General features: G+C 37.6%; 1 protein-coding gene across 3 annotated transcripts in view; it reads right to left on the bottom strand.

Moving 5' to 3' along the window:
- Positions 1-12377, bottom strand: part of adgrl1a (adhesion G protein-coupled receptor L1a) — a 248753-nt gene that overhangs the window by 176132 nt on the left and 60244 nt on the right. For all 3 annotated transcript variants that reach the window (XM_041235761.1, XM_041235763.1, XM_041235762.1), the window contains exon 2: positions 11671-11838. In XM_041235761.1, the coding sequence (XP_041091695.1) occupies positions 11671-11776 (106 nt within the window). In that variant the 5' untranslated portion in view covers positions 11777-11838. The remainder of the gene's footprint in view (positions 1-11670; positions 11839-12377) is intronic.

The following is a 12377-nucleotide window of genomic DNA, read 5'->3' as shown; positions in this document are numbered from 1 at the left end:
TATCAAAAACAGCATTATTTTTCTTGACATTTTTTATTCTTCGCCCACAAGTAAATATTTTGGACAGTTTTAAAAACTATTTTTGCTGTATTCTTCAACACACATTGCTGTTGATACGATGAACGCTTATATCTGCTTCAGGCACTCGATTTAATTTGTTCAAGGTTAAACGATGACCCTTGTTACACAGAACACTAAAAATAAAAAGTCAAATATACAATTTTGTTGGTTTTGAGGATTTTTTATATTTTAATACTGCACACAACTTGGTTTGAAAATGCTACTTACCAAAACCATGACTACACGTGAACTGTATTACACAATAATTCCCTTTATTCTGATTCCAGTGGTGTTTTCTCAATGCAAGATGTATTGTAGGCATACAGTGCGGTATAAAATCACACACAAGGTATGTAGGTACGGTACCAGTCAAAAGTTTGAATTCACTTGCTGGAAACTAGGTTTTTTTCATAATTGACAATGTTTTACGTTGTATATGTTTCTGTAAATACTTAAATGAAAACACATGTTACATTATACAAAACATAAGGAGTATTAAAGCAATGTTCAAGAAAATTTTAAATTGTCTCTAAATCTTGGATTCCTCAAAATAGTCACCCTTTGCCTTAATAACAGCCTCACAAACACGAGGCACTCAGTTAACAAGTTTCAGCAGGAAATCACCTGACATGTCTTCCCAGCTCTTCTGCAGCAATTCCCAGAGATGTAGGGCACTTGTGGGTAGCTTTGCTTTGACTCTTCTGTCCAGTTTGTCCCATACAAGTTCTATGGGATTGAGGTCTGGAGACTGGGCAGGCCAGGTCACTAGATTGAGTTGTCCTTCACTTTCGTTCTTCGCCAGATAGTTCTTGCACAACTTTGAGGTGTGTTTCAGGTCATTATCTTGCTGAAGAATGAAGGACTGCCCAACTAGCCGTAATCCTGATGGAATGGCATGTCTCTGAAGTTTGCTCTGATAGCCATGCTGGTTGAGCTTGCCATGGACTTGGTAAAGATCACCAACTCTGTCACCAGCAAAGCAACCCCAGACCATGACACTGCCTCCTCCATGCTTGACAGTGGGAACCACACATGCAGAACTCATGCGCTCACCCTCTCTGCGTCTCACAAATACTCGGTGGTTGGACCCAAATATTTCAAATTTTGACTCATCAGTCCATAAGACCGACTTCCACTCTATATATATATATATATATATATATATATATATATATATATATATATATATATATATATATATATATATATATATATATATATATACACACACACACACACACACACACACACACACACACACAGTACCAGTCAAAAGTGAGTATACCTGCTTGAAACCAGGTTTTTCATGATTATCTATGCTTTTAACTGTATAAACTTGTCTAGAAACACTTAATATTTCATTATATGATACATGTACTTATAAGCTGATAATCATAAGTGAATTGCATTTAAACATTTAATTTTTAAATGAAAATGTCAATTTGTCAATTTCAGTGAAATAGTCACCCAAAGCAAGGGGATTTCAGACTGAAGCCCAAGTCAGTTAAAAGTCTGAAATGTGTATAACAGTGTTAGAACACTGGCCTAAGTATAAAAGTGTCTTTGTTAGATGTTCTGAGTTAACTAGCATGTTAACTAATTAATCTTGTGTCACCAATTATTGTTACCAGGTGATGGTCCATGATTACTATAAATATAGGTAGCATAGGCACAAGTTTGTCATTCCCGAATGTAAAGGAGCAGAAAATGGCAAAATACGCTCAGTTAAGCAAAAGAAAAAATTACTTTAAGAAATGAAGGTCAATATATATATATATATATATATATATATATATATATATATATATATATATATATATATATATATATATATATCTATATATCTATATTGTAAACAATCCTCACACTCACGGAGTTCTTTGCCCCTTTAAGACCAGACCCAGGACACAGAAATGGAATTGCTTTAGCGCTGACGCTCACTTTTAATAAACACCAATCAAATAAATTAAACAAAACAAACAAAACAGAAACAAACACCTAGCTCTCTCTTGGAGCTCTAACTAACATTAACGGGAACCTAACTAAACATTCAGGACGGCTAAGCCGTTTACCTGACACCAACACCAAACACAAACTCACACGGGCTTCACTCCGTACTTCACCTTCGATACGACTGGACACACACACTCAGTCGGGCTCTTCACTCAGCAGCCTGGCACAGACTGGCTGCCTCTCTTAAATACCCTGCACCTGGCTCTAATTTACAACTACCATCAGGTGCAGGGGATTACTAAACAATTAAACTATTACACAATTAAACCCCATAATACCCAAATGTGCATTCTCACAAGGTTTCACGCAGGGAAGGATTTTAACCCCCTCCCTGGTACCTTACTATATATATATATATATATATAATTATTATTTTTTATCATGCCGTTATAGGTCTACTGGCGAAATGGCCGAGAGAAAGTTGGTGTTTAACACATACTGAATTATTCTGGCCCTGAATTTTAGAATTTTTTGTCATAGAAAATACAAACTTCACATATTTTATAATGTTACAGTATTCTACTTCTTTTTAATCAATGATGTGGTTTTCATTTCACAAACTTTGTCTACAAACTACTGTAGTGCGCAGAAGTACACATTTCTCCCATTCACTTGCTAGGTCACTCCATGTCTCCAAACATGAGACAGATATTTTGTCTAGCAAATAGATAAGTTTACAGTGGATGAATTTCACAGTATTTTTAAGCACAAATATACTAGCCTACATTTCAACAGTCACTGCCAAAGCTGATTGCTTATTCTTCCAGAAGTAATGGTCGTGTGTAACAGGGATACAAGATTTGTTTACAAACAAGTAAAAACGATGAGCCTGTCGTCAGACATGTCATGTTAATACAAGATGCATTCATTTACTGCATATTGGTAGTGCGTCTGGTCTGGGAAGGGGGACACACGGGCGCGTTAAGAGAAACTTAGCTGGACATTTTTTATTTTAGGGGGGCATTGGCACAAACACTGCTTCCAACACCTTGTGCCATGTTGTGTCAAGGCTGTGATCAGGGCAAAGTGGCCCAACATGATATTAGGTACAGGTCCTAATAACATTTCCAGGCAGTTTATGGGTCTACTGCTTTGAGGGGAGAAGCACAAGCACAGCTGAAAAGGGAGAGGGTAGGAAAGACAGGATGTTTTCTGTTGTGGAAACAGGAGGAGGTGTGTTTGGGTGCACTGACCCTGTACGCACAAAGCTTCTGAGCCTGAAGTGTCGTCAATGTGACAAAGCCCCTTTCTGCTTCAGGAGAGAAATGACAACAGAAGACTTCCAACAAAGCCTGACTCTGTGACTGATCTGTAAGACAGATATGGAACAATGAACAGGGCAAATGCAACAACAAGCAAAAGGCAAGGTTATACTCGTTCTGAGATTAACATTTGTGTATGTGAGTTTAACCCTGTCAAAAATGCAGAGCTGAATACAGATCTAGGATAACTCCACTCAAAACTGCAATCAGCAATGACTGGAGAAAAAAGGACTTCTGGTATCCTGGAAATCTCAACTGTATCTTTGTTTCAAGAATGTAAGTTTCGAAAGTTGTCATATCTCACAAATGAATGTCTGTTACCAGAGGTTAGACAGCATTAAATTGCTAAACACTGGACAATTATAGATTCTAGGAAACCTTGTATCTGTTTTTTGGAAGGCATTTTCTGATGATATGCAGCATATGTATATCAATATACACTGAAACAAGACTGTACAATTGTGTTTTTGGTCATGTTGAATATTTTGGGCTTCGTACTTTTATAATTTTATTTAAAAATATTTGTATATTGTTTCTGCTGGACTTGTCCACAGTTTTTAAGTCCTGTCTGGGTTATTTTCTTGTTGTTCTTATTGTATATTTTTTATTGTTATTTATATACTGTAAATCTATTAACCAGAACCCAAACGCACTGATATAATTGGAAAGATAACAGTCATTTAATAAAAATGCATACCGCTCTACTAGTATAGAAAAGAGAACTCCACTCAACACTGCAGGGTGCTCTACTAGTATACAAAAAGGATATTGCTGCTCTAGAAAGAGTGCAAAGAAGAGCAAACAGAAGTATTCCTGGTTTAAAAGGCATGGCATATACAGACAGGCTAAAATAATTATTCAGTCTTAAACAAAGAAGACTATGCGGCGATCTGATTCAAGCATTCAAAATTCTAAAAGATATTAACAATGTCGACCCAGAGGACTTTCTCGACCTAAAAAAGAAACAAGGACCAGTGGTCACAAATGGAGATTAAATAAAGGGGCATTGAGAACAGAAAATAGGAGGCAGTTTTTTTAAACAGAGAATTGTGGGAGTCTGGAACCAACTCCCCAGTAATGTTGTTGAAGCTGACACCCTGGGGTCTTTCAAGAAACTGCTTAATGAGATTCTGGGATCAATAAACTACCAACAACCAAATGAGCAAGATGGGCCAAATGGCCTCTCGTTTGTAATCTTTATGTTGTTATGTTCTTATAGGAAAGAGAACTCCACTCAACACTGCAGAGCGCTCTAGTACTATAGGAAAGAGAACTCCACTCTCAACACTGCAGAGCGCTCTAGTAGTATAGGAAAGAGAACTCTACTCTCAACACTGCAGAGCGCTATAGGAAAGAGAACTCCACTCTACTGCAGAGCGCTCTAGCAGTATAGGAAAGAGAACTCCACTCTCAACACTGCAGAGCGCTCTAGCAGTATAGGAAAGAGAACTCCACTCTCAACACTGCAGAGCGCTCTAGCAGTATAGGAAAGAGAACTCCACTCTCAACACTGCAGAGCGCTCTAGCAGTATAGGAAAGAGAACTCCACAACACTGCAGAGCGCTCTAGCAGTATAGGAAAGAGAACTCTACTCTCCACACTGCACAGCGCTCTAGCAGTATAAGAAAGAGAAATCCACTCAACAATGCAGAGATCAGTAGCAGTATAGCACTTTGATTCTTTGCTTCAAATCTAAAATGCATGTGCAATAGAGCTGTCGTACATTTCAAAGGACTCTTCAGTTGTTCCACTGGGACCCCCTTTTCTTTGAACTGTGCCAAGGTCATTTTCCAGCCAGCGGTATCAGCTGAACCCCAGGAATAGTGTCAGCTGCAAGACAGGCCAGTGGGTCTCAAGGGAGCGAGTTTGTGTATGATAGGAGCTGTGTTGTTCTTGTTGCTGTATAATCTGCTCTTTCTACAACTGTCAATCCATGGGACAGCACTGTCACATTGCCACCAGTCACACACAATACAAAATTTGCTTTATCGTTCAGGGAGAAGAAAAACAACAAATCTATTTCAGTATTCTCAACAGTGTGACAGCTAAACACAAACTATCATGAGCATGGCTGCTTGTTTAATGCAATGCATTTTTTACGTCAGTGTGGCAGTGTGCCCTGCCCCTGTGCATATTTTGTGCGTATGTTGTATGTGGTGTGTTTCATGTTGTCTGTTATATGTGGATATAGTGGTGCACAGAATATGAATTGGACTATGTAGCATGAGTGTTGTAATACGTATGCAGGAACAGGGATTGCACACTCACTTCAAGTGAATAATTAAATAGTAATTGAATCCCGGCACAACTGTATATATAGGTGCACGTTTCACTCACTTGGGATTAGTGTGTTCATGAGTGGAGAACGGGAGAGAGAGAAGAGAAAGTATAAATAACAAATGCTAAGTGTGCTGGCTTTTCAACCAGCATGATACTTGTTTGTCTGTTCATTCACTGTTTGTTTATTTGTCTGTTCGTTTGGCCATTATGCCCTTTATTTTGAGTGATTTCAACCTTTTTATTTTCTGTTTAATAATAAACTGGCGCAACAGCACAATTCACATTTCACCTCACAGTACTGCCTGTTCTTCTGGGTCTGATGTCACAGCCACCAGCCAGCTGTGACAGTCAGTTATATACAAGCTGTCAAAATGCAAAACTAAACCACCACAAACACATCCACTAAATACCTTGTAATACTCCACCTTTGCTTAAAAAAGTCCTAACCTAAGCTTCACTTCTATTGGGTATACAGTATCAGATATAGGTCAGTGTGACAAGCTAGATTAAATCTCTGCACTGAAAAGTTCACCTCCCACCAGCAGGGGAAACAGGAAGAACCTGTCCATCCAGCGGGCTCTGGCAACTACGGGGTTAACGTTTTGTAGGAGTTGGCCTGCAAAGAGGCTGGTGGAGGGCAACAAGGTACACCTGGTTTCCAGTCCAGGTAATTGGGTAAGCAGCCAAGGTCTACAAAAGGCACAGCCTCTCCACCGGTCGGGACAGTGTTCCTGGAACCGGGGAAGCAACACCAACACATGTTTGCTGTGCCATGAGAAACTCTCCTGCAGAGAAAGAATGTAACGAATGCCAAGAGCAATACCTCACTTACTGCAGGGATACTTTGTGCTGAAATCAACCAGCGAGACTGTTTACCCACACGACTCTATTTTTTTAAATTTAGTGACCAATTATTATTTTTATTTATTTTCCCCCAATTTTGGAATGTCCAAGTGTGTTTTTTCTCCTCAATACAGCGAGTCCCCACACAGCACAGACATTCTGAAGGTGTGTGAGCGTCCTCCAATCTCAACAACACAATAAAACGGGGATCAGCAATAATGTTAATGAATAAGATAAAAGTTTTGGATTTTAAAGGCAATGGAATAAAACAAATAAAATGTGAATTAATAGTAGCAACAAAGTACCAACAATGTATAGTTAACGATTTTAATGTGCATGTGGCCAGTCTATAATCTGCTGAATTCAGTGGGCGTTCGTCTTGCAGTCTTTGTATGTTGGATCAGCAGTGTTACACTTAATGAAAGCATCTTGTAGGTTTCAAACAGTGCGCTCCATGCATTCCTGCTGACATGCAGCCCGTCTTAAGACGCACACTTCACGAGATCAACACTTATCTCTCTTATCCCTTGCTAACGAGCTTGACGAAGGACACAGTCGGAAATTAAGTGGGGACAGACTTCTTCACACAGAGTGCTGAGTGTATGGAATGGGCTGCCTAGTCATGTTGTTGAGGTGAATCATTTGGTTCCTTTAAAACCTAACTTGACCAATGATTGAGATCAATCAGCTACTACGGACGGGAGAAGCTTAGATGGGCTGAATGGCCTCCTCTCGTTCATTCGTATTCTTGTGTTATTGGCTGGCTATTAACACAAGAATTTCAGGTAGCTTTCGTGAAGCATTTGTTCTTTGTATAACTGGTCATGTTAGCACAGTCAGCACATTCTTGCCATCAGAGGTACACCCAGTTTTAGAGTGGATACATTTTTTCATTTAGGTTAGTCCACTTTTAAAAAAAAGTTAAACTAAAGTTCCTATTCAGTTTTTTTTTTTTTCTAAATCAGATTAGTTTTGAGGTTGAAGTTGTATTAAATATTGTGCTATTTTTCAAAAACTAAACCTCAATAACCAATGAATTTCCTTACCAAGTTTAATCAAAAATCGAATGAGTCTCTGTTATTAATAATCTCCACTGTTAGTAATAACACTAGTGACCTTTAGTGCTATTAAAATTGGATTTACTGAATGTATCTGGCTACACAGCCTCCTGAGGAAGAGATATAAATAAGAGATTCAAATGGTTATCGAGTGGTAGTTTGTCACTGAGGCCTATAAAAAAAGAACTCCAAAATGAGTATTGACTGAGAGCCACTATGAATTGGGCTAAGCACTAAGAATTGACACCATGTGATTTTAGATATAAATGATGTCTATGGTATTGTGACTAGTTATTTAAATACTAACATACTTTTTTCTCATTAGTCCAAAAAAATTGGGAACAATAATATTAACATACTTTTACCCTGCTGAAAATGACTCCAGGATAGGGGTGTAGCATTATACTAACGTCATGATACGACATGCATCACAATACATGCGTGTGTCCTGATGGGCACAATAAGATCAAATGGTGATTTAATGAAGGACATTATTTTTTAAAAGACAACAATGAAATGAGATAGGAAGAGTATGTATTCATACCAACTCTAAAGCACATTTCTTCTTCATTTGGGAACCATTCAGTGACCTTCAGTGAGCTGTGCTGAGCTTCTGGTCTATCACACACACACACACACACCTCTATTACGACATGACTTGACATGTAAATAAAGTATCAGGACTCAATGAATTGTTACACCCCTAGCTGGAAAGTGAAACAGTAAACCTTCCTGAATGTAAAGTGACTCTGAAATGTATTTAACCTGTTATAGTAAAATTGAATGGAAATGCATGACAAGTAACAATGATGGAATAATTTAATTAACCACTGTAACAGATTACTGCTGTGACTGGGTTCACCCGCCCCTGTGTGTATCCTGTGTGTATTTTCCATTATTTTGTTGTATTATTGTTTAAATGTACTGTTTGTGTTTGTTTTACACAATGTTTTGTTATTGTTGTTTTACAGCATGGATGGGTTTAAAATCCCCCATTCAGCTAAACTCGTGTGTAATGTGGCCATCTCCCAAATGAATGATGTAATTACTAAGTGGGGAGGTGAAGCAGCCGCTCCAGAGGGGCAGAGTGTTCAGAGGAGGAATGAGAGGCGTGTGTGAAAGTAAGATCTACATCCACAATTGCTACCTGTGCTGGTTTTACACCAGCACAATACTTGTGTGTTTTGTCTTGTTACGTGTTTTGTAGATTTGTTTTGGCCATCGTGCCGTTTATTTTTGCAAGTGTTTTGTTTCGTTCATTATTTTACTTTAATAAATATGAGCACCGAAAGCGTTCTTACTCCAGTACTGTGCCTGTCTGTGTTATCTTAATGGTCTGTGACGTCACACCACCCAACCAACCTGCCACAGTTGCTTATAAAGAATTTGATTCAAAACTTGAGTGTGATACATGCACAGTAATACTGAAAGTAATATTGAAATACCTGTTTATTTGAATGGGATTGGTGGCTCTGCAATGGTGTGCATTTCTGTAATTCAGAGCATATTGGACCTGTGACACTGGGCTGGCATAGCACTGACTATCGCTGGCACAGTGGGTACTGCCTTGGCTGCCAGGCAAGCAGGTCGACAGTTCAGATCTGCCCTGGAGATGCCCTGGCGCTGCGTCAACTGCGCACAGACCCAGCGTGATGAAGGAGAGCATTGCCAAGGAATGAAACGTGATGCAGCAATCACCGCACAAGGAACAGGAAGTTTCTAGTGCTAGTACTTGCAGCGACCATGCTATCTAACGTAGATGATATTCTACAACATTTTCTCACAAATGCTCCTCTGACTGTTAGAAATGGCTCTTTTCCAAGTCGTGGGAAATAAAATTACAACTTGGATTTGCACACAAGATTAATTAACTATAAACAGTACAAGATAAGATGAAATACTAAAAGAAATTAGTAATAAATAAATAAATAATGTTAATTGGGAAGCGTATTGACTAAGTCTACTTTAATAGTTCACTGCTTCGCTCTCTTCTCTTACCCTTCTGTGATGTTTACAATCATCTTGAGTTACTCTAATTACAGTTTCTCCAGTTTTGGGTATGTTTATGTGAATCTTCTTTCACCTGAACTCAGCAGCTGCTGTTCAATTCAAGTTGCTGCCATGGATAAAAGTAATGTAGGCTAGATCAGCCAAAGTGTGTTTATAGAAGAGGATCCAGCGTTAGCACGTGATCTTTCCATCTCTTTTGTTTTGCTGTGCATTGCTAGCAATTACTAATATAAAGACGCTATGGGCAGGATTTTCAAAAGCCACTGTTATTGTATCGAACTCGTGGTATAGAAACAACAGCTGTAGTAGCAAGATTTCCAAACAAAATGTGTTCATAAATTCAATGCATTAATGCTTTGAAATTGACAAATGCATTTCTTGTTAACAAGCTTGTCACAGGTCAAGTACATCACTTCCTGTCTCAAAGACTAGATAAGGAAAACTCGTTAATCAAAATGCATGTTAATGAGATCAAGAAAAATTAATGAAAGCTTAATTTGCTGTTAAGGAAACTACTAGTGTATAAGGAGATAAAAAATAAAAAATAATGGGAATATCTATTTTGTGTATCATTTGTAAACTTAATTTACAATTGTGTATTTTGTCATGCAGAATGTATCATTATTTAGAACACTTCACATATAAAATGCTGATTTTGGATTAAAAAATGATTTAACAAAAATATAAATAAACAATAATTAAATCCCACTAGTCATTTATTTGTGGGGATATTTTGCCACAGTTTACTATATACAACTCTATTAATGTCATTTTGAACTCTTTTTTTTCTGGTTAAAAAGAAAATAAAACACCGTAAAATCAAACCCTCCATGCATATTGGTTGGAATTTACTTTCTTATGTTCACATCTAACTTTCTATGTACTTTAGCATGTACGATTGTAGGCTGTAAATAAATAAGTTTGAAGTGCCATCTGCGTAAGTAGTTGTTAGTTATATTATACATGTATACCATGTGTGTAACACTTCATTATATATTCATTAAGCTTTTAAAATCACAATAGAACTCCCGGCCTAACCCAATACACAAGTGTGTTTATAAATAAACTCACCAAACACTTACAGTATTATAAGAGGAAGGTATATGCATACAGATGTGTGAAGGTGAAGGTGTACACTGTACATAAAGAGTGAGGGGAGTCTGATAACATTACAAATACATCCAGGCAAAATCCAAGTCAATGATCTCAAGCACAGTCCTAATGGAGCTGTGTGTCCTGTACTCCGTTCTTGTGTGGATTAGACACAGGTATTAAAAGCTAAGGACGCATTGCAAATTCACTATCTAAGGAAACTTTATTGAAATATCTAATATGCTGTTTTCTATACCAATATTTCAGTTGTATAATTCAAATAAAATCTAGAGGTCAGCTGTCATACATTTGCAGAATTCAAACAGGCTACAGTTCCATTGATAATTTTGTGGTAGTAACATTACACTGGATGCAAATAACGGTATATAATTTTAGCAATACAACAAAAGTTCTGTAAGGTTACAAATAGTTAAAACAAGTGACTAAATCTCATTCATAACCACAAGTATAGAAAAGGCTAAAATATTTTCCTAACTACAAATATTTAATTATCTATATCGTCAGCCGCGGTCTGTTAAATTTCTGTTTCAAGGTGAGTTATATTCTCTTTCATTAATTAAATCCTTTTCCAAGTGCAAATTACTCCTGATAAATTATGACAACACAGATTTGCTTTTAAATTCCCACAAAAACAACACAAACAGTCACAAGAAGCACTGCTCGTTAAGATAGCAACATTAGTTTGTAAATCAACATCGTTTCGGAAATCACATTAGGACAATTATTTAATAAAGAAACAGGCATAACGACCACTTGAAAATGTGCAAATCAATGCTACATACCAATTTTTTGATTAACACTGGAGTTCTCATTTACAACCTTTTACAAATCCTGCCTTTGGATCTGGCTTTGTTACATAGTGACTGTTTCTTAAAAGAGAACTTAACTGAAGTAGTTAACAGCACAGCAATGAAATACTTGTTTATGCTAAAATGACGTTTGCAAAGAATATTCTGCTAGGTTCTTTAAATATTTCAACACAAGACCCTCATTTCAACTGGCATGTGAATACGAGGGTTGCAGTTCCTTACCTTGCACAGAAGGGGCGATGTTGCTCAGTGTGATCACTGAGATCCACAGAATCCATAAGGTCAGTGCCATTTTGTGAGCAGGTTTGTGTCTCTGTGTCTTCAACATTCCACACTTGTCAGGTCCCAGTCGGATTCCAATCTATACCCCCAGTACAGGAGCACCAATCACTGTAGGAAAACATAAAATACAAGTTTAAGGAGTAACGAGGGGTGTCACATTGCTTCCCTCTTCAGTAACATTATCTCAATTAACTTTCCCCCAGGTTTTCTACCCAACTTGTATTGCCCATTAGCTAATAAAAACAAGATTTGTGTCATTTTTGATGCTGCATATCAGTATATGTGCTATGTGTTAGAGGGGTTGTGTTTGTAACTCCCCTGTTCCCATTATCTATGTGTGTTCTTGCTTTTCCCTCCTTGGTGTTTGATTTGGCTGTCACACAAGCTTGGATAGCATTGCTCGGAATACAAATGGCTCTATTATTCATATTTAAATTCTACAGGTTCCATACATCATTAACTTTGTCTGCATGGTAACAAAATTCCATTTGAAAAATTAAATAAATCAAACAGTGTGGAGTTTAGCGTGGCAGAATCTCCACAGTGCACTAAAATATAACTCCTTTGAGTCATGTTTACTGCATGTGTTCCTTTTCATGCTGCACATTTGTTGACAGTCCAGTTTGTTTAAAAACAAAATAAAACAA

Source organism: Polyodon spathula, chromosome 38 (genome assembly GCF_017654505.1).
Source record: "Polyodon spathula isolate WHYD16114869_AA chromosome 38, ASM1765450v1, whole genome shotgun sequence".
Classification (NCBI taxonomy): domain Eukaryota; kingdom Metazoa; phylum Chordata; class Actinopteri; order Acipenseriformes; family Polyodontidae; genus Polyodon; species Polyodon spathula.
The sequence above is the reverse complement of the archived record's forward strand: the minus strand, read 5'-3'. Positions and strand labels throughout refer to the sequence as shown.